This window comes from Phyllopteryx taeniolatus, chromosome 17 (assembly GCF_024500385.1).
Source record: "Phyllopteryx taeniolatus isolate TA_2022b chromosome 17, UOR_Ptae_1.2, whole genome shotgun sequence".
NCBI classification, from domain to species: domain Eukaryota; kingdom Metazoa; phylum Chordata; class Actinopteri; order Syngnathiformes; family Syngnathidae; genus Phyllopteryx; species Phyllopteryx taeniolatus.
The window spans coordinates 12,015,310-12,038,367 of NC_084518.1; the positions used below are offsets into that span (position 1 = coordinate 12,015,310).

The 23,058-nt window shown below is 43.9% G+C and overlaps 2 protein-coding genes across 3 annotated transcripts; one reads left to right on the forward strand and one right to left on the reverse strand.

The window, feature by feature from the left end:
• Nucleotides 1-35: 35 nt before the first annotated feature.
• Nucleotides 36-6,410, forward strand: fgl1b (fibrinogen like 1B). Its single transcript, XM_061751800.1, has 9 exons — nucleotides 36-288; nucleotides 376-456; nucleotides 548-779; nucleotides 2,225-2,384; nucleotides 2,450-2,547; nucleotides 5,447-5,535; nucleotides 5,619-5,744; nucleotides 5,836-5,900; nucleotides 6,064-6,410. The coding sequence occupies exons 1-9, from the start codon at nucleotides 283-285 to the stop codon at nucleotides 6,242-6,244; spliced, it is 1,038 nt and encodes a 345-aa protein (XP_061607784.1). The 5' UTR covers nucleotides 36-282; the 3' UTR covers nucleotides 6,245-6,410.
• LOC133467200 (thrombospondin type-1 domain-containing protein 1) lies at nucleotides 6,267-21,999 on the reverse strand. Of its 2 annotated transcripts, none has more exons than XM_061751789.1 (8): nucleotides 21,861-21,999; nucleotides 20,719-20,830; nucleotides 17,987-18,372; nucleotides 16,019-16,673; nucleotides 12,586-12,747; nucleotides 12,087-12,456; nucleotides 11,331-11,775; nucleotides 6,267-10,573 (listed from the first exon to the last, which is right to left on the reverse strand). In XM_061751789.1, exons 2-8 carry the CDS (start codon nucleotides 20,768-20,770, stop codon nucleotides 9,950-9,952), a joined length of 2,694 nt encoding a protein of 897 aa, XP_061607773.1. In that variant the 5' UTR covers nucleotides 20,771-20,830; nucleotides 21,861-21,999; the 3' UTR covers nucleotides 6,267-9,949. The 2 variants fall into 2 exon arrangements, with proteins under 2 accessions (XP_061607773.1, XP_061607774.1); XM_061751790.1 differs by having other exon boundaries at nucleotides 20,719-20,827; nucleotides 21,861-21,972.
• Nucleotides 22,000-23,058: the final 1,059 nt, after the last annotated feature.

Sequence of the window (23,058 nt, forward strand, 5' to 3'; positions counted from 1 at the left end):
CATGTTGTGCTTCTATAGACAGCAAATTTCTTGAAAGATACATCTGAAGAAAAACATCACAAACTCAAAAAGAACACTACTAGTATTCCTGGAATTAAAAGAATGACATCAGGTACTCTTCCCGAATGTTGAAATGTTTGATAGAGAAGAAAAAGAAAAAAAAAGAGGCTTGGGCAATGTCTTTCGCCTAACGTGGACCATGCAGAACCAACCCAACCCAGTTTGAAATAAATACCGACAGCAGAACAGAGATCCTGGACACAACAAAAGAGACACTACGAAATGAAGGTAGATATTTATCAAGTATGAGAATCTTATACAGTATTTTATTTTCGTATGTATCTTCACAAGTGTGCAATGTTTTTAATCACTTAGACTTGCAGGGATTCCTTCACACTGTTTATGCTGTTTTCCCTGATTTTCCCAACCAAGACTTCATCACTGAACCAGTTTTCAGTAGGTAATATATATAGCTTAATGATCGATAGATGGATTTTTAATCTTTTTTTTGGGGGGGGGGGGGGTTTGGGGGTATCTACATTCAAAGGGATGTGGTCCAGGTGTTACAGCTCTCAAGCGCAGCATAAAGAAACTGGAAAACAAACTCCTGATCGGAGCTTGGCAGGTGGAACACTTGCAGAGGCACAAATTCTTCCGTCCGATTCCTCCTGCTCAGTCTTTGTCGGACTCCAACAATGGCAGCTCGACGTTAGAAAGCTCCAACGCGACCCTGATGAAGCCTCTCCCACCAGCAGGAAGCCTGATGGTCCACGACAGAGGTAATAAGCACTCAGACAAAATGAGCAGCCAGAGCTGGCCAAAGCCTCCATGGGGCCTTCAGCAAAATCAGATTTTAGGGCCCTGTTTCTACAAATAATATTAAGTATTCATACACGTACTATAAACTCAGTGTTATCCTGCTGCAAGTGCACCCATGGATGTTTTTTTATTTCAAAATGGTCGCACATTTAGCTACAAAAGCGGGCTAGGATTGATTTAGACAACATTCCAAGGGATGCATCACAAGTGGGATAGTGAATATAATCTTGGGAGGGGATTATTAATGTGTGGTACATGTACCTCTAGTGGTATGTGAAAGAATCACTACCTAAGTACAATTCAGTTGTATTTAACTTTTTAGTAAAATTCATTTGGATTTAACCTTTAAGAATGGTTTGTTTGTTTTTTTTAAACTTTCATTAAAGTTAAATTTTTATTTAACTTTTATGTGCAATAAATTGTACTTGAATCATTTAAGTATAGGTTTTTGTTCTCCAATATACAAGAGAAGTGTGTTCAAACTGTAAATAATGTTAGAATGGTTTAAAATGTTGTTAAATACAAATTTTAGGAATAAAACCTATTTCTCGTTTTTTATGAATTTCACTTAGGCTTACTACGCAACTGTATTCCAATTTTGGTAATAACTGTCGTACTTAATTTGAAAGAAAAGTTGCAGTACCACTCATTTAGACCTACTAAGTAACATCCATCCATCCATCCATTTTTTGAGCCGCTTCTCCCCACTAGGGTCGCGGGCGTGCTGGAGCCTATCCCAGCTATCATCGGGCAGGAGGCGGGGTACACCCTGAGCTGGTTGCCAGCCAATCGCAGGGCACATACAAACAAACAACCATTTGCACTCACAGTCACACCTACGGGCAATTTAGAGTTTTTCAATTAACCTACCATGCATGTTTTTGGGATGTGGGAGGAAACCGGAGTGCCCGGAGAAAACCCACGCAGGCACGGGGAGAACATGCCAACTCCACACAGGCGGGGCCGGGGATTGAACCCCGGTCCTCAGAACTGTGAGGCTGACGCTCTAACCAGTCGTCCACCGTGCCGCCTACTAAGTAACAACAACAATTAAAAAAAATAAATAAATAAAAATAAATAAAAAAACTGTGTACTCAGCATTTTTTGTAAAAGTGTCATCTGGTTTTGTATTTTTGTTTAAAAAAAACTGCAACAGCAATGTAAAAAAAACAATTTATAGTGCAAGAACGTCACTTAATCTGTATGAAAACAGAGTATTAATAAAATCCAGATCCTGCAAATACTGAATGATGTCAGTGAAAAAAGGTATCAGAAATAAGGTGAGGTAAGGTTTAAATTTGAATAATTAGGTCTTAAAACAATGAAAAATGTGCAATTGCATCAGTAAAATAAATAAATAAAAAATAAACTGCCTTAACTCAATGAACCATTATTATGCTTTTAGATTGTTCTGAGCTGTTTGACAGAATGAGACCACGCAGCGGGTTTTATCGCATCAGGCCCAAAATCGACCAGGAGCCAGTTTTGGTCTACTGTGACATGGACGATGGAGGAGGATGGACAGTTTTCCAGAAACGGCGACATGGAAAAGTTGACTTTGACAGGTATTATATTGATAAAGATGACGTGAAACCATCTTTGTTAATATAATATGTGTGTCTCTTCGTAGAGACTGGGTGGATTACCGAGATGGCTTTGGCGACTACAAACTGTGGAATGACGAGTTCTGGTTGGGAAATGAGCACATCTATTCTCTGCTCTCAGAAGGTAAGCAATAACAGAATTGTATTTATTCGTACTATAGATAAGTGCCTCACAATAAATTAGAAGTGTACAATAAAAGTTCAATTACTTCAGCAGTTTAATTCAAAAGTAAAAGTCATACAGCATATTATGTAGATCCAATCAAAACTGGAAAATAATTTTCATGAGGCCAATTCCTACCTATTTTTTTTTTTTTAATGTTAAGACACATTTTAATCCATCCTTGTCTTGAATGAATTTTAAGATTCCTATATGCTGGATACAGCGAACCTCCGCATATTCGCAAGCGCAAATTCACCTATTCGTAGATATTTTGGGGGAACCTATCCTCTGTGACTCGCTGAGTGAGTTGAGTATATTCATTCGGACTAAAGTAGTCCTTAGCCGCATTCTATAGGCAATCATAAGCCTCTTTGAGGGGTGTCATACCTCGATTTACAAGTGACCTGACTTATGAGTTCTTTCGCTCAATCATTTTTTTTGCTTTGACTTGCAAGCAGAAAATTGACAAACAGGTCCTAGGTGAGGGACCAGACAAAGCACGGCTCCAAAAACCCCATATGATGAGAAAAATTATTGGATTGCATTTACCCTTGCCCAGGCGCGGGTCACCGGGCCCCCCTCTGGAGCAAGGCCTGGAGGAGGGGCTCGAAGGGGAGCGCCTGGTGGCCGGGCCTGCAGCCATGGGGCCCGGCCGGGCACTGCCCAAAAGGGTAACATGGGTCCTCCTTCCCATGGGCCCACCACCTGTGGGAGGGGCCATAGGGGACGGGTGCATTGTGAGCTGGGCAGTGACCGAAGGCACGGACCTTAGCGATCCGATCCCCGGCTACAGAAGTTGGCTCGAGGGACATGGAATGTCACCTCTCTGGCAGAGAAGGAGCCTGAGCTGGTGTGCGAGGTCGAGAAGTTCCGACTGGATATAGTCGGGCTTGCCTCCACACACAGCTTGGGCTCTGGTACCAGTCCTCTCGAGAGGGGTTGGACTCTCTTCCACTCTGGAGGTGCCCATGGTGAGAGGCGTCGAGCAGGTGTGGGTATACTTATTGCCCCACGGCTCAGCGCCTGTACATTGGGGTTCACCCCGGTGGACGAGAGGGTAGCCTCCTTCCGGCTTCGGGTGGGGGGGACAGGTCCTGACTGTTGTTTCTTGCCTATGCACCAAACAGTAGTTAAGAGTACCCACCCTTTTTGGAGTCCTTGGAGGGGATGCTGGAGAGCGCTCCCGCTGGGAACTCCATCAATCTGCTGGGGGACTTCAATGCTCACTTGGGCAATGACAGTGAGACCTGGAGGGGCGTGATTGGGAGGAACGGCCACCCGGATCAGAACCAGAGTGGTGTTCTGTTATTGGACTTCTGTGCTCACCATGGATTGTCCATAATGAACACCATGTTCAAGCATAAGGGTGTCTACACGTGTACTTGGCACCAGGACACCCGAGCTCGCAGTTTGATGATCGACTTTGTGATCGTGTCATCGGACTTGCGGCATGTCTTGGGCACTCGGGTGAAGAGAGAGGGCGCAGCTGTCAACTGATAACCACCTGGTGGTGAGTTGGCTCCGATGGTGGGGGAAGATGCCGGTCCAACGTGGCAGGCCCAAACGTATTGTGAGGGTCTGCTGGGAACGTCAGGCAGAATCCCCTGTCAGAAGGAGTTTCAACTTCCACCTCCGGCAGAACTTCACCCACGTCTCGGGGGAGGTGGGGGAAATTGAGTCTGAGTGGACCATGTTCTGCGGCTCCATTGCTGAGGCGGCCAACCAGAGCTGTGGCCGTAAGGTAGTCGGACACCAATGGTGAGGAATGCCGTCAAGCTGAAGAAGGAGTCCTATTGGGCGTTTTTGGCCTGTGGGACTCCTGAGGCAGCTGATGGGTACCAGCTGGCGAAGCAGAATGCAGGTTTGGTGGTTGCTGAGGCAAAAACCCGGAAGTGGGAAGAGTCCGGTGAGGCCATGGTGACCTCAGTATTGCATCTCTGCTTTTTGCAGATGATGTGGTTCTGTTGTCTCCTCAAGCCCTGATCTTCAACTCTCACTGGAGCAGTTCGCAGCCAAGTGTGAAGCGGCTGGGATGAGACTCAGCACCTCCAAATCTGAGACCATGGTCCTCAGTCGGAAAAGGGTGGAGTGCCCTCTCCGGGTCGGGGATGACATCCTGCCCCATGTAGAGGAGTTCAAATATCTTGGAGTCTTGTTCATAAGTGAGGGAAGAATGGAAAGGGGAGATCGACAGGCGGATTGGTGCAGCGTCTGCAGTGATGCGGACTTTGTATCAGTCCGTTGTGGTAAAGAAGGAGCTAAGCCGAAGCTCTCAATTTACCGCTTGATCTACGTTCCTACCCTCACCTATGTTCACGAGCTGTGGGTTGTGACTGAAAGAACAAGATCCCCGGATACAAGCGGCCGAAATGAGTTTCCTCCGCAGGGTGTCCGGGGTCTCCCTTAGAGATAGGGTGAGAAGCTCGGACATCCGGGAGGAGCTCAGAGTAGAGCCACTGCTCCTCTGCATTGAGAGGAGCCAGATGAGGTGGCACTGGTATCTGATTAGGATGCCTCCCTGGTGAGGTGTTCTGGGCACGTCCCACCGGGAGGAGATCCTGGGGACGACCCAGGACTATGTCTCTCGGCTGGCCTGGGAACGACTCGGGATCCCCTCGGAAGAGCTGGAGGAAGTGGCTACGGAGAGGGAAGTCTGGGCTTCCCTGCTGCGGCTGCTGCCCGCACGACCCGACCTCTGATAAGCGGACGAAAAGGGATGGATGGATGGACAATACTTTTCAGAAGGCCAAGTCCTACCTACCTTTAATTAAACATTGTGATTGTTTCATATGTAATATTCAAATGTATTGAGATACACCTTCACACACACTTATTTTACACTAACTATTTTTGTCCCAAGGTAAGAATCTGGTGAAGATAGACTTAATGGACTGGGCAGGTCAGAGAAGTCATGCATATTATGAGAACTTCCGGATCACAAGTGAAGCTGTATGTAACACAATTCGCCTTTGTTCACACGTAACTCAAATCTTTTCATGTCACATACTGTAGATGTCTTTAATTGAAAATAGGATCGTTACCGCCTCAAGTACGGGCTGTACAGTGGGAAAGCTGGGGATGCTCTGGCAGGTGGAGGAGGCATGGTGGAGCAGTGGTCCGCGGGCCTCAGTGGCATGCAGTTCAGCACTAGGGATCAGGTTAGTAGTCCAATGCTCCTGCCTCTGTTTTAAAATGCTGTTTTTATAACATAGCATGCAGAAGATGATGTGATTGTACGGTCATTAACAGGACAATGACCGCTACATTCAAGGCAGCTGTGCCCAAGAGAACAATGCAGGTTGGTGGTACAACAGGTGAGACTTATGGAACTTAATGCTATTGGGGAACAGCATCTAATAGAGTGAAGAATACTATTGTAGAATTAATGCTATCAACCATATTATTATGTTCAGCAAATTTTGTGATTTACTTTCAATGATAAATGCTGACAGTGTGATTTATCCTTTCTACCAACAGATGCCACGTTGCCAACTTGAATGGGAAGTTCTACCGTAAAGGGGAGTACAAGGGTCAGTATGACAATGGCGTGGTGTGGAGCACATGGAGGGGCCTTTGGTACTCCCTCAGACACACCACCATGAAGGTGCGCCCTCTGCTTTTCTTGGATGCCAGGGGCAGCGGCGGAGGGGAAGGTTAAATACACCAGCCACCTCATGTCATTAACATTCAAGACTTACTACTGTTTTATTACTCTTTGACAGTAAAATATCAGAGGACATTATCTTCTTTTATCATGACAAATAAGCAATCATTACAAAGAATGTATGTAATGGAACTCATAATAAAAACAAATTGCATCCCAACCATGTATGACAGGTGATTTATATTGAGGAACTATGTTTTCTTTTCTTGAAAACAGTGACAAAAACTTTCTTTTAAAAAACATTGGTTGACATACAAAGAGGAAACAAACAAATAAAACAAAGCATTTTGTCAAAAGTCACATGGGAAACTTCAATGAAAAGATAAAATAAAACAAATCGTCATTTTATATAATTACAATGAGTAATTGCAACAAAAAACATAACTACATTTGTTTTCAACAGAAAATGCTGATACTTGCTTCATATTTAAACAATATTTTTTAACGCAAGATCACTCTTCCTGTTTACTTCACTCCTGTAAAAAAAAATAAAATAAAATAAAAAAACAGTCCCCAAACAAAATTGCTTTAGTTTATCATCATTTTACAGTGTTTGTGTTGAGGTGTGTTTAATTTGATCACTTGTAACGAAATTTTGGCTTTTCAACTCATAGAAAATACTGCATGTCAGTTGTCTACTAAAAACAGTGGATTACAGTGAACAGTGAAGTTTGTCACGAGGCATACGTTCCAGACCTACCGCAATATAGACAGATCATATAAAACTTTTAAAATATATTTTTACCCCTCCCACACACTTAAAAAAAAAACTCATTAAAAGAAACTTTTAAACTCACTGTAAACATATTTGAACACACCCAAGAACAATGCAAGCATAAAAGATATAAAAAATACTCCATACTGAGTATTATACTGTCTATGTGTTACGTGTCATTTTAAGAGGCCGGGATTGGGACTGAGTCCAGCCGCATATAGTCAAAATCTGCAAGTAGTTGACGTAACCCTAAAAAGGTTTATAGTTGCCTATAAATGCCACATGATGGCGGCAAGCACTGTTTTTATCGAGATGAAACGCCTCAATTCACTTGAACATAGTTCCTTGATATCAAGATGTCACAGGATCACAGCAATGCACTAATTTAATCTAAATGAAACTCCTTAATTCAGTTCAAGATAATTCCTTGACACCAAGTTGGCAGCAAAGCACTATTTTTGTCTAAATTAAACTCCTCAACTCACTTCGACATAGTTCCTCGCCACCAAGATGTCACAAGATGGCAGCAAAGCACTATTCTTGTCTAAATGAAACTCCTTAACTCACTTTAACATTGTTTCTTGAAAACAAAATGCCACAAGATGGCACCAAAGTAATAATTTTTATTATAGGTGAAATTCTCTGTGAATAACGGAGAATAGGTTAAAAGAAAAAAAAAGGTGAATATGCGAATGCCTAACTGGGAATATTCTGGGCTTGACTGTAATAACCCATAAAAAAAGATTGCTTAAAAATTAGGCACCTCTTCTTGAGCCGTCACGTTATCGTGGTGGAGGGTTTGTGTGTCCCAATGATCCTAGGAGCTAAGTTGCCAGGGGCTTCACGCCCCTGGTAGGGTCACCCATGGCAAAAAAGTCCTAGGTGAGGGACCAGACAAAGCACGGCTCCCAAAACCCCTATGAAGAATACATTAAATGGATCTTGTCCGGATGCGGGTCACCGGGGCCCCCCTCTGGAGCCAGGTCTGGAGCTGGGACTCGAAGGAGGGCGGAGCTGTCAACTGATCACCACCTGGTGGTGAGTTGGCTCCGATGGTGGGGGAAAGATGCCAGTCCGACCTGGCAGGCCCAAACGAATTGTGAGGGTCTGCTGGGAACGTCTGGCAGAATCCCGTTTCAACGCCCACCTCCGGCAGAACTTCACCCACGTTTCGTGGGAGGTGGGGGAAATTGAGTCTGAGTGGACCATGTCTCGCGCCTCCATTGCTGAGGCGGCCGACCGGAGCTGTGGCCATAAGGTGGTCGGTGCCTGTCGTGGCGGCAATCCCCGAACCCGTTGGTGGACACCAAAGGTGAGGGATGCCATCAAGCTGAAGAAGGAGTCCTATCGTGCCTTTTTGGCCTAAAGGCTCTGGATGCTGTAGGGCTGTCCTGGTTGACACGCCTCTGCAACATCGCATGGACATCGGGGACAGTGCCTCTGGATTGGCATACTGGGGTGGTGGTCCCACTTTTTAAGAAGGGGGACCGGAGGGTGTGTTCCAACTACAGGGGGAATCACACTCCTCAGCCTCCCTGGTAAGGTCTATTCAGGGGTGCTGGAGAGGAGGGTCAGTCGGGAAGTCAAATCTCAGATTCAGGAGGAGCAGTGTGGTTTTCGTCCAACCAGTCTACATGTGTTTTGTGGACTTGGAGAAGTCGTTCGACCGTGTCCCTCGTGGAGTCCTGTGGGGGGTGCTTCGGGAGTATGCGATACCGAACCCCCTGATACGGGCTGTTCCGTCCCTGTACGACCGGTGTCAGAGTTTGGTCCGCATTGCCGGCAGTAAGTCGTACTCGTTTACAGTGAGGGTTGGACTCCGCCAAGGCTGCCCTTTGTCACCAATTCTGTTCATAACTTCTCTGGACAGAATTTCTAGGCACAGCCGAGGCGTAGAGGGTGTCCAGTTTGGTGGCCTCAGTATTGCATCTTTGTTTTTTGCAGATGATGTGGTTCTGTTGGCTTCATCAAGCCGTGATCTCCAACTCTCATGTGAAGCGGCTGGGATGGGAATCAGCACCTCTAAATCTGAGACCATGGTCCTCAGTCAGAAAAGAGTGGAGTGCCCTCTCCAGGTCGGGTATGAGATCCTTCCCCAAGTGGAGGAGTTAAAATATCTTGGGGTCTATTTCACGAGTAAGGGAAGAATGGAACACGAGATCGACAGGCGGATCGGTTCAGCATCTGCAGTGATGCGGACTTTGTATCGGTCCATTGTGGTGAAGAAGGAGGGAAGCCGAAAGGCGAAGCTATCTATTTACCGGTCGATCTACGTTTCTACCCTCACCTATGGTCATGAGCTGTAGGCCGTGACCAAAAGAACAAGATCCCGGATACAAGCGGCAGAAATGAGTTTCCTCCGCAGGGTGTCAGGGCTCTCCCTTAGAGATAGGGTGAGAAGCTCGGTCATTCAGGAGGGGCTCAGAGTAGAGCCGCTGCTCCGCCGCATTGAGAGTAGCCAGATGAGGTGGCTCGGGCATCTGTTTAGGATGCCTCCCAGACGCCTCCCTGGTGAGGTGTTCCGGACACGTCCCACCAGGAGGAGACCCCGGGGACGCCCCAGGAGATGCTGGAGAGACTACGTCTCTCTGCTTGCCTGGGAACGCCTCGGGATCCCCTCGGAAGAGCTGGAGGTAGTGGCTGTGGAGAGGGAAGTCTGGGCTTCCCTGCTGAAGCTACTGCCCCCGCGACCCAACCTCGGATAAGCGTAAGACAATGGATGGATGGAAAAATTAGGCAATATACCAGAACGATCAAATGACTAATCTACAAACGTGTACTATTAAAATCCTGTAAAAAGTCCATCCATTTTCTTTACCACTTATCCTCACTAGGGTCGCAGGCTGCTGGAGACTATCCCAGCTATTGGGGTACAGGCGGGGTACACCCTCTGAACCGGTCTCCAGCCAATCGCAGTCCTGTAAAATTCTTCTGAGAAAAAATAATTACCGCTACAAATATTGGAGACAATTCCTCTTTGTGACCTAATTCGTCTCTTCTGTGTAGACTGGTGAAAGGTCCAGCATCCTTTGCTCTGCCTCATTCAGGGTGTAAGCAGAGCTTTCAGTGCCGATGTAGCATCCAGACCCAGGTCTTGGGCGGCCCTGGTCTTTCCTGTGGTCCGATGATGACACACTGAAGGTAGAGCTGCGCTGACGTCCTCTGACGCTGGAGCCGGACTGAGCCTCCTTTAGTTTTCGCGCCAGCATATTTCTTTGGATCGGCGATGGACCGCGGCGGTTCCAGTTCTGCTCAGCCCGTTCCACACTGAGGTTCACTCCGTGCTGACGGTTAGGACTTGTGACTGGACCGCCAATCCCTGAGAGTCCCTCACGAGCTCTGTTTCCCACCTGGCCACTCACCTGTCTCTCCCCTGCACCACTGTGGTCCACATGTTTCTGCGAGGTGTTGGTTCCTGCGTGTTTCACTTCATTACTAAGAGAAGGAATGGAATTTTGTATGCAGGGATTCCTCTGGTTGCTACCCTGGCCTCTACAATGGGTCGACTTTGGGGTGTCATGCTCTGGAATGGGGTAGGAGCTAAATTGAGGCCTCTCTCTTCTATCTTTGGTCCACGAGTTTCCTTCAGGAAGGGTCCGAGATCCCACCTGAACAGGGAAATAATTATGTCAGTGTTTCCCAATCTTTATCAAGCCAAGGTACATATTTTATATGAGAAAAATCTCACGGAACACCACCAGACAGAAATGTCACAATATAATAAAGTGACCCTGCTATTTGACCGAGCCCTGCCATGAATAGCAAATATTCACGAGTGGGTTTATAATTGCCTATAGAGCCTTACTTTTGTCTAAATGAAACTCCTGAACTCACTTCAACATAATTCCTTGGCACCAAGATGCTACAAAATGGTGGCAAAAGCACTACTTTTGTCTAAATGAACCTCCTCATTTCACCTAAACATCGTTCCTTGGCATCAAGATACCGCAAAATGGTGCCAAAGTTATATTTTTATTGCACAGCAATAGGTGAGGCTAGGATTAAATCTCAAAAGGCCGAACCACTATTACAAATAATTTTGTCTCAGTTTGCTCACAAATTTGAAATTTGGGCCTCTTTAGTGAGCACGCTATTATTCTTTTGTATGAATGACAACTTATAGATGCACAGGTTAATTGTACCTTATGCAATTTAGTGAAGAGCACTTATGTAATCGTCCCGCCTGTCACTATATGTTCCTGACGTAGGCAGATGAACAAATATACAGTAGATTATTTGTAAGGAACAAAATAATAATTTTTGGACCAATTAAGTGAAATTGGATAAGTGGTTGGGAATCAGTGAATTATGTTAATGTTATGTTAAACAGAACAGAAATGACATGAATAAATCTGCAGAGTTCACCTGAGTCATGCTTCTGTCCCGGAAGTGTCCTGAAGATGAAAGCTGAGGTTTTGTGTCAGTGAAACTGGAGGTCCTGCGGAAATGTGGATTCTTGTGATACACATTTCCTTGCGGTCTCTCTGCGACACCTGCTATGCCGCTCCTCTCTACCATCTCTACCCAATCGGCAGTGCGGTCGTGCCACTTGGAACTGCCCCCACTTCCATGACCTGCAACTTGAGGACCCAATACGAGATCCACTCTGGGACTTAGTCGGTCCGGTGTGATCCTGGAAGACTCAGAAAAGGAGGACGCAATGGGTGACGGAATGTGGGGGTTGGTTGGTGAAGCGGGGGTCTCTACCGAGGTATCGTGAACCGGGCTTGAGGAGACGTGGTAGAGTTGTGTAGCCTCCTTCAAGCCCTTCTTCTTCATTTCTTTTAATTGGAGCTGAGCTAAACGGTACCTGGGGAAACACATTTTACAATGAAAGAGTATTTTCTTGTGTAGCAAAAAAAAACAACAACTGTGGTACATAGACTTACATGTGCCCCAACTTTTTAGTTTTTAAGAGCGACTTACTTGATATTTTTGTTCTGTGTTGTGACTGAAAATTAGAGCTACCGCAAGAGTAAAGTGGAAAAAAAACAGACAGCTACAGTCACCAATGAACCTTTAGCCGTTAATTGAATGTTCTAAATTTAGTTACGAATTTGGTCACGGAGCGAATTAATTCAAGGCACCAGTCTATTTTTTAAACCTGATTCAAACACGTACCCAAAGATGGGAGGCAGCAACTTCAAAGCAGTGGGCGATAGCCTCTCCGGATCCTGTGAGAGAAGCGAACTGCCCAGTGGAGGCCTGTGGATCTGGGTCGAACCAACGCTCATGAGGCCCGGCCTCTGAAGACTGTTGCCGCAAATGGAGGCCTCGTCAGAGAGTTTGCGTCCGCCGGGGGAATGCACGGAGGCTCTGCGGACTGAGCTGCACTGAGGGGTGTGGCAGAGCTTCCGCCACACGGTGATCACGACTGTGGCCAGAATGACAGCAAGGCAGAGGGAGATGCCGGCAACCACCGCCATGTTGCCACCTAGGGGGACGACTCCAGCCAGTACGGGGGGAAGAGATGGAGATGGAGCCGGCAATGCTGGAGGAATAAAAGCAAACAACAGTACAGTGAACTCCTGCATACTCGCAGTTCGGCACCCACAGATTCACCTATTCTCGCATTTTTTGCTTATCAAGGCAGGGCAATACAACAGGAAAAGTGACTGACCTGCACAGTCTTCCAGGGAGCAGAAGGACTGTTTCTTCTCTATTCCAGTGCACTGCTTCCCGTCTACACCAGAGGGCAGCAAACACTCCCGCACGCGTTCCCTGACTCCCTCGCCACAGCTCACACTGCACACACTCCACTGCTTCCAGGGCCCCCAAGATTCTTGACGAAAAAGGATGACCAAAACATATGAAGGACCAAGACATAATTCATTAATTAGTGAAAAAATATTTACGTTTTTACATTAAATTAAGTGGCATTGAATTAATAACACTTATTTATTTCCATTTGTAATGAATTAATGACACGTTTAATGGTAATTGTTTATGGTGTATGTACTTATTTATATGCTTTTACGTAAAATGAGTTGGTATTTTAATGAATTAATGGAAAACTTAATGACTTATATATGTAATTCCAATTATAATTAGGTATTTACAAATTAAAGCAATTATTGAATGGTGTATTTAGTTATTTAATTATGAAAGCAATAACTGAATCGTGAAATATTTACGTTTTAACATAAAAAAAATGTATTTAATAAATGAACACTTAATAAATGTATTTAGTTCCCATTTTAATTAATGGGACATTTAAGTTATGATTAAATGGTCTATGTATTTATTGAATTATTAATGTTTCTCCATCAAATGAGCTGGTATTCTGTGATTTTAATGACTCATCTAATTCCAGTTATAATTTGTTCATGACGCATTAAAGCAATTATTTAAATTATGGTGTATCTATTTATTGAATTATGAAATCAATAATTGAATAGTGAGAGCCCGGACACCCTGCGGAGGAAACTCATTTCGGCCGCTTGTATCCGGGATTTTGTTCTTTCTTTCACGACCCACAGCGCGTGACCATAGGTGAAGGTAGGAACGTTGATCGACCGGTAAATCGAGGACGTCGCCTTTCGGCTTAGCTCCTTCTTTACCACAACGGATCGATACAAAGTCTGCATCACTGCAGACACTGCACCGATCCGCCTGTCGATCTCCTGTTCCATTCTTCCCTCACTCGTGAACAAGACCCCAAGATACTTGAACTCCTCCACTTGGGGCAGGATCTCATCCCCGACATGGAGAGGGCACGCCACCCTTATCCGACTGAGGACCATGGTCTCAGATTTGGAGGTGCTGATTCTCATCCCAGCCGCTTCACACTCAGCTGCGAATTGCTCCAGTGAGAGTTGTAGGTCACGGCTTGATGAAGCCAACAGAACCACATCATATGCAAAAAGCAGAGATGCAATACTGAGGCCATCAAACCGGACACCCTCTACGCCAGCCTTGGCGGAGTCCAACCCTCATCGGAAACGAGTCCGACTTACTGCGGGATATGCGGACCAAACTCCGACTCCAGTCGTACAGGGACCGAACACCCCGTATCAGGGGGTTCGGTACCCCATATTCATGAAGCACCCCCCACAGGACCTCCTGAGGGACACGGTCGAATGACCCTCCAGACACTCCTCTCCAGCACCCCTGAATAGACCTTACCAGGAAGGCTGAGGAGTGTGATCCCCCTGTAGTTGGAACACACTCTCCGTCCCCCTTCTTAAAAAGTGGGACCACCACCCCAGTCTGCCAATCCAGAGGGACTGTCCCACTGCTTCCCCCTCCTGAGACACCGGATGGTGGACCAGAATTTCCTCGAAGCCGTCCGGAAGTCTTTCTCCATGTCCTCAGCGAACTCCTCCATGCCCGAGTTTTTGCTTCAGCGACCACCAAAGCTGCATTCCGCTTGGCCAGCCGGTACCCATCAGCAGCCTCAGGAGTCCCACTGGCCAAATAGGCCTGATAGGACTCCTTCTTCAGCTTGACGGCATCCCTCACCGTTGGTGTCCACCGACGGATAAGGGGATTTCCGCCACGACAGGCACCGACCACCTTACGGCCACAGCTCCGGTCGCCTGCCTCAGCAATGGAGGCGAGGAACATGGTCCACTCGGACTCGATGTTCCCCACCTCCCCCGGAACACGAGCAAAGTTCTGTCAGAGGTGGGAGTTGAAACTCCTTCTGACAAGGGATTCTTCCAGACGTTCCCAGCAGACCCTCACTATACGTTTGGACCTGCCACGTCGGACCGGCATCTTCCCCCACCATCGGAGCCAATTCACCACCAGGGGGTGATCAGTTGAAAGCTCCGCCCTTCTCTTCACCCGAGTGTCCAAGACATGCGGCCGCAAGTCCGATGACACGACCACAAAGTCGATCATCAAACTGCAACCTAGGGTGTCCTGGTGCCAAGTGCACGTGTGGACACCCTGATGCTTGAACATGGTGTTCGTTATGGACAATCCGTGGTGAGCACAGACGTCCAATAACAGAACACCCCTCGGGTTCTGATCGGGGGGGGCGTTCCTCCCAATCACGGCCTTCCAGGTCTCACTGTCATTGCCCACGTGAGCATTGAAGTCCCCCAGCAGAACGATGGAGTCCCCAGCGGGAGCGCTCTCCAGCACCCCCTCCAAGGACTCCAAAAAGGGTGGGTACTTTGAACTGCTGTTTGGTGCATTGGCACAAACAACAGTCAGGACCCGTCCCCCCACCCGAAGGCGGAGGGAGGCTACCCTTTCGTCCATCGGGGTAAACCCCAACGTACAGGTGCCGAGCCGGGGAACAATAAGTACACCCACACCTGCTCGGCGCCTCTCACCGTGGGCAATTCCAGAGTGGAAGAGAGTCCAACCCCTCTCGAGAGGACGGGTACCAGAGCCCAAGCTGTGCGTGGAGGCGAGTCCGACTATATCTCGTCTCAACTTCTCAACCTCACACATCAGCTCGGGGTCCTGCCCTGCCAGAGAGGTGACATTCCACGTCCCTAGAGCCAGCTTCTGTAGCCGGGGATCGGATCGCCAAGCTCCCCGCCTTCGGCCACCGCCCAGCTCGCACTGCACCCGACCCCTATGGCCCCTCCCACAGGTGGTGAGCCCATGGGAAGGGGGACCCACGTTACCCTTTCGGGCTGTGCGTGGCCGGGCCCCATGGGTGCAGGCCCGGCCACCAGGCGCTCGCCTTCGAGCCCCACCTCCAGGCCTTGGTCCAGAGGGGGGCCCCGGTAACCCACGGCCGGGCAAGGGAAACCTGAGACCATTTTTTTCGTCATCATAAGGGGTCTTAACTCCAACTATAATAAAGTAATGACATATTTAAGTAATTATTTAATGGTGTGTTTACACTATTTATTTGATTTTGTCACTTTATGTTCTTCCATTAAACAAAGGACCATGAAATAAGGAATTATAGTGGAATGAGTCTGCATTTTTTGACATAAAATGTATTGGTATTCAAACAATGATGTAATAAATTGTAATTATAATTAGGAATTATTTATTGGTGAATTTATTTATTTAATTTTGGTACTTTGAGTCATCCGTAAGAACATACTGAATTTGAAGTAACGTCGAGTCGCCACATGACTCACCTTCGCTCCTGTGCACCACCAGGCAGGTCTGAGCCGGACTCGGCGAGCGGCTGTAGTTAAACACAAATCGGAAGCAGTACTTACTCCTTCCCGGGTAAAAAACAGAGCAGTTGAATTCTGTCTCATTCTCTCCCTGAGTGAGCCAGTTAAAAGCCAACGGAGGAGAGGGCGGATCCTCTTGCCCGAAACCCATCACTGCTCCTGCTCCCGTCCCAGAGGAGAGAGCTAGCCCTCTTCCAACAACGCTGTCTTTAAACAACAGTACTTTCCCATCAATGTGAGCACAAGGTGGAGTTACTAGCTTCACAGTCACAGTCCCTTCACACCCACTTCTATAGATATTGGCGTTTTCCACTAGCAGCTTATAGGAGAAGATGTGGGAAAGGTAGAGAGGACCGGAGCTTTTCACCTCCTGTGCTGAATGAGGGGAGCGGAGGGACACTTGTATGAAGTCCCTCTCCGTGAAAGGGAAGGCACAGGGACGCTTGATCATCTGGGAACGGAGAGGACGGATTGGATGATACGTGCGGGCTTGCACCTTGTTGATGCCTTTTCGTCCGATCTGGTTGTACTCCATGTAGCTGACTTCGAGCAGGAGAGCAGGGTCGAGGATGCTGGAGCAAGGCTGGAAGTGTTCGTTGGTGGATATTCCAATCTGGAGCGAGGAAGAGCAAAGGAATTTATCTATAGTGTGGGATTCACTTGATTGTAGATAGCATTATCAACATAAAATCTTATAAAGCATGGAGTATTGTATAATACATTGATCCCCGGCCAAGTCGCAGTTCGCTTCTTGTGAATTCACCTTTTCGCTGATTTTTCTGGGTCTAATGAAAAAGCAGTGCTACTTTTCTATATTAGAGAGGTTATTTTTTTAAATAATACATTAACAATGTCTAGAATGTATTTCTGATTAATATGTTATCTTCATTGAAAAAAACAGCTATATTTTTGTATTTTTTTACATTTGTGCATATTTTTCTTGATATTTGTCTACTTTTTCTTGCAAATCTTTTTTTTTTTACATCCATCCATCCATTCTCTGAGCCGCTTATCCTCACAAAGGTCGTGGGAGCGCTGGAGCCAATCCCAGCTATCATTGGGCAGGAGACGGGGTACACCCTGAACTGGTTGCCAGCCAATCGCAGGGCACACATAAACAAACAACCATTCGCACTCACATTCACACTAATTTAGAGTCTTCAATTAACCCACCATGTTTTTGGGATGTGGGAGGAAACCAAAGAGCCCGGAGAAAACAACACGCAGGCACGGGTAGAACATGCAAACTCCACACAGACGGGATTTAATCCCGGTCCTCAGAACTGTGAGGTTGACACTCTAACCAGTCGGCCACCGTGCCTCTTTTTTTCCCCCCCAAATATTTGTTTTTCTTCTTCCATGTTCCCTAAGGTCAGGGGTATACATGGTATGGTCTGCGGCCCATATACGGCTCACTCCATTCATTAATGCGTCCCACCTCTTGTATTTTTGCTGCATTAATTTTGATGGTTTTCTTTCATTAGCTCATAAAAATGCATTTATTCATTTTGCATTTCCTTTTTCTATTCATAAACTGGTAAATTGGTTTATTATGAATATCCAAATAAAAAATATTAGTAAAATAAAAATATGTACACATACAGTCAACATGCTTTATTCATTTTAGTAAAGGTTGCTTATTTAACTATAATTCAATTAATTATTAGAAATAACTAATAAATCAGAATGAATTATTATCTATTATTTAAAAAAACTATTTTACATATTTTGCATACACAGTCTAACTTTTTCTCTCCAAAGTTTGGCCACCTCTGCCTTAGGGGCTATGTAGATAAGCATATTAAAAATAAAATAATAACAATAAAATAAGCATTTTCAGAAACATGACTAACAAGTGAGTCATGAATTCTGGTACAGCCGCTGAATTGAAAAACAACATTATCTTCACATTTAGTTGATACTTGCCTGAAAAGCTCCCGAGTGGTTTACGACCCTCTCGACCGCAATGTGAAATGTGGGCCACTGCACCCTCAGTTCTGAACTCCACCACGTGGTACTCTCCGAACGCCCCGTCCCATTTGAGTAGGACTCCTCCGCGGTGCTGGTCTGCCTCAGCAGGAAGCGGAAAGTTCCAGCATACAGGAAACAGGTGCAGCTGAACTCCACTCTACCAGCAGACTGGTTGCTGGACAGAGTCCTGGTCTGGAGGGTGGCGTTTGTGTCCATGTCAATCAGAGAGAGGCTCAGGTGGCGGATGAGGCTGCTGTTGCTTTTCGTGCTGAAGTCCACGAACACACTGGCGTTGCTAAGGGCGACGTGGAAGGAGGGCCAGATGTTGAGCCCTGCCAAAGCTTGACAAGGTGGCACAGAAATCACAGGTCATTGAGAGCTGTTTATAATATTTGAGTCAACAAAATGATCCCAAAATACAGTATTCCAAACACCTCTGAGTATGATGCATTGCACTGCACTGTTAATGTACGTAAATGTCATATTTATATTTAATGATATTGCCCGATAAAAATGTATCAGGTCTCTAGAGCAGTGATTCCCAACCTTTATGGAACCAATTGCAATTGAAAAATCTCACAGCACACCAACAAACAAAAATGTCACAAAAAGTGGATACATTAATTACTGTATGTACTTCCTGACATCTAATAGAGGAGCATTTATTTATGTCTGTCACTATGCCTCATTGGCATAAATAGATGAATAGATATAACATTATTTATTGGAAATTAACAATTTTTTAAGTAAAATTTGATAATTTCCCACGGCACAGCTGAAGAGCGCTCACGGCACACTAATGTGCCCAGGCACACTGGTTGAGAATCACGGCTCTTGAGAGACAGTCTGACAGACCATGTTGAGAATTTGGAAATTCACTTGTTAAGTTACATTTACCTGTATATTCTTTTCTAAAATATATGACTTTATTGTCTTAATAATGCTTTTAACTTGCAGCAAACATTGTTCTTGTATCATTACGACTTTATTCTCTCAATATTATAACTTAATCCTTGTATCGTTCCAATTTTATTCCTTTAAGATTACACTTTTTCTTGAATTAAAACAACGTTATTCTTGTGTCATTATGACTTTATTTTGGGACGTTACAGTTTAACTTGTACAACTTTTTTTCTTGCAAAATTATGACTTTATTTACTTAATATTGTGACTTTTCTGTCTTGTCTTGTACTCCAAATCTGTTTAGGTAAAATCACAACTTTATTCTCTTATTATTACGCTCCAAAATGTACAACTATGTTCTCCTGTAATTACAATGTGACGCTCATGTTAAAAACAATTATAATTAAATTATGTGTGTCTTCTTTTAATTATTAGTACATTCCCTTTGAGCGTGCTTGGGTCCTTTGAAAGGTGCTAAATCAAAGTTTAATGAGTTGTCTAATTTTATAATTACATTATTATTCCATCCATCCATCCATTTTCTGAGCCGCTTCTCCTCACTAGATTCGCGAGCGTGCTGGAGCCTATCCCAGCTATCATCGGGCAGGAGGCGGGGTACACCCTGAACTGGTTGCCAGCCAATCGCAGCGAACATACAAACAATCAACCATTCGCACTCACATTCACACCTACGGGCAATTTAGAGTTGTTACCTTTTCTCTCAAAATAACAACTTCATCCTTGCATCATTAAAACTTTACTCCTGTAATTTTACCATTAATCCTTAGCATCATCACTTTATTCTCTTAATACTACAACTTTCCCCCCTCACGCTTACTTCTATTATTACGACTTTATTTTTCTAATATCACAACTCAGTTTGCTTATTAAAAAAATCTTGCAATATTATGATTTTATTCTCATTATATAATAACTTTTTAATAGAAAGATATGACTGCACTGTGTAGTCATAATATAACAAGTTTATTATCGTAGTATTATAATGCTTGTCTTATATCATTACAACTTTATTCTCATTGTGACTTTTTATTTAAAAAAACTTACATTTTTCTGTAATATTCTGACTTTATTATTTTTTTTCTTCTGACTGTGGCCTTAGTACTTCTTCGCAACATTCACCTCTGGCCCTGAAATCAATAAAAGCAGGATGTCGCAACACATTAATGCAAGTTCAGAGCTATTGTACTCCGCTGGTTCCAGACTAAGGTACAAACCTTTAAACACGATGCAAGACAAGCACAGATATGTTTTCCCCTCTTTCAGTAGATACACATGACAGTAATTTAGTGTAAATTGTTCTGCACTGATTCAAACATTTTACATCAAGTACCAAGTAATTGGCTCTCCAAGTACAGTGCTCATGAAAAAAAAAGGTACAGATTTTATTCCTAAAAAGTATATTTAATACTTTTGTTGAAGCCTCTGTAACATTATGAACAGTTTGAACATTAACATTGTGCTTATATATGGAAAAATAAAAAATAAATACTTAAAAAACAAAAAACGTATTGCATATAAATTTTAAATAAATATTTAAATGTTTCAAAACAAACATTTTCAAATGATACTGTCTTTAAAAGTTAAATACAACTAAACTGTACTTAACAAATGAACTTTACTGCATTTTTAAGTTGAACCCACTGTCACATTATGCACAGTTTCAACATTTCATTCAGTGATTCTTTTACCTGCCACTTGAGGGGGGCTTTATACCACTATTGGTACTCGTACCACACTTTAAGAATCACTGAGGTCGCTCTTACCATATCCCATGAGCCCCAGCAACAGAGAGAGCAGCGAGACAGCTTGTGGCATTCCGATGTCTCGTTTTTCACCCTACACCTCATGGCCGCCTTCTTCTACCATTGCTGACTTCTAAAATCACAAGACAGGCAAAAATAATCACACAGCATCACAGGAAAAAGTGGTAGGAACTTGCTCGTGGATGTCAGGATACATGTAGTCTGAATAACAGCGAGGAAGCAAACATCATTGTGAAGATTTCCTCTTCCGCCATGAGAACAGAAACTTATCACACCACTATGGCATTCAAAAAAAAAAAAGCATTGAGTCACTCCACTGAACCAATTAATTCATCCATCTGGGTTTATGTTCCACTCCTTAGTGGGTCCTGAATTTTGATTAACCAACATAGCAAGACCATTATAGGACAGTCTCTACGCTTCCAATAAAATCTCAAAATACAATCGATAGCTAGGTAGCTAGATAGATGGATAGCTGGAAACTTAAGTCAGATTGTGATTTCACCCTCATGGAAAATGTATTTTTTTTTCGTGAATGGCAAAATGTATGTAATTATAATGGTGTGTATGTCTGTGTATGTGTTTGTTTGTGAGTGAGTGCGTGTGTGTGTGCGTGCGTGTGTGTGTGTGTGTGTATCAAATTAAAAGCAAATGTTTGCTTTTTGGAATTCAGCTGTCCCAATATATGTTCTCCCCACACATTTTTCCTGTGGTTGCCTATTGTCTTTTTTTGTTTGGTTGTTGTTGTTGTTTTTTTAATTTAAAATAAAACCATATGCCCTTTTCCTTACAAACGACAGCAATATAAGAAGAAAATAAAGCATATTTGTAAAGGTGGGATTCTTATAAATGTATATTATGTTTATGTATTCATAGCTTCTCCAAATAAATAAGACAAACTCAGCTTTGGTCTACGGTACAGTTAGTTGTTAACAACAAGGGAATTGAAAGAAACCCATGCTTGGTCACAAAGAGCAGTCTTAATGAAAAGAATTCGAAAGCAAATGGTTTTGCTTGTTAATAATAGCGTGTTCATATTAACAAATCATTTAACAAAACCCACCTTGCACGTTTGGTGGGTGCAAAAGACGACACCACATAAAGGTAATAAAATGCGCATTGGGAAAAAAATCGCTACTCACACGTTCAGACTAATTTCGGCAACATTCCTCTGCTTTTCTCCGTGTTTTCGTTCCATTTTGTCTAAGAATGATGATCCAAAACTGCGCATTTATTTCAGTGTGTGGAGATGTCCACACAGTTGTGGTGTGCTGTTGTTTTGAGAGTGGGAGTCAAACATTAGCTCACGTGCCGGTTGCATGCCATTGTTTTACTTTCTTATTGTTTGGCTTTATGCTCTTTACTCTATCACTACCTTCTTAAAATCATGGTCCAAGTCATTTTTCGGACAAAAAAGAAAGAAGAAAAGAAACAAATACTGAATATATTATATTTATTAATAATTTCATGTTAGGAGTACAATTGCTTGATTCGTTCAACTGAGGATAAAGGCTAGTTTTGCAGAGGAGGGCAGCATCAGGAGCAGACGGTCTAGAGAAGAGATCTAGAGAAGGGGTTTGGGGGTTAAAAAATAATAATTTTCAGTCATAATTTTAGGAATGTGATGACATTAATTAATACTGTAGTTATATTACCGCCTTGGATGCAATTTCCTTCACTGATACTAAAAATTTCCTTATTAAGATCATTTGATCAATATATATACCAATACATAAATAAAAAATAAAAAAAACGCCGGGGCACAGCTTCACAAACACGAGATAATGCCATAAAGAGTCATAGAACAGTATAGTTCTTGAACTTCTTACTCCATGCAAGTAGCATCTATAAAAAACTACCAAGTAGCACCATCATGGCCAACACTAAAATACAGTAGCATAGTAGGCCAAAAACAAGGCAGCGGTTTTATTCCTAAAAAGTAAATTTAATGTTATTGCAATCCACTGCACCATGCACAGTTTGAACATTTACACTGCGCATAAATATATGAAAAAAAAATTATACTTAGTGGATACAATTAAAATGTATTAACACGAGTAACATAAAAATGGTTATGTAAATTTAAAAAGTTCCAAAAGATGAAATGCAAATGTCTTGTACCTAAAAGTTAAATACAACTGAACTGTACTTAACAAATGTACTGTACTGGATTTTTAAAGGTTGAAGCCACTGTAACATTATGCACAGTTTGAATATTTAATTTAGAGTTTCTTCACATACCGCTAGTGGTACCTGTATCACACTTACAGATGACGACAATGCATCCCACCTGACATCTTCTGTATCCCGACCCATGCGTTCTGAGAGCAAGTGTATTAA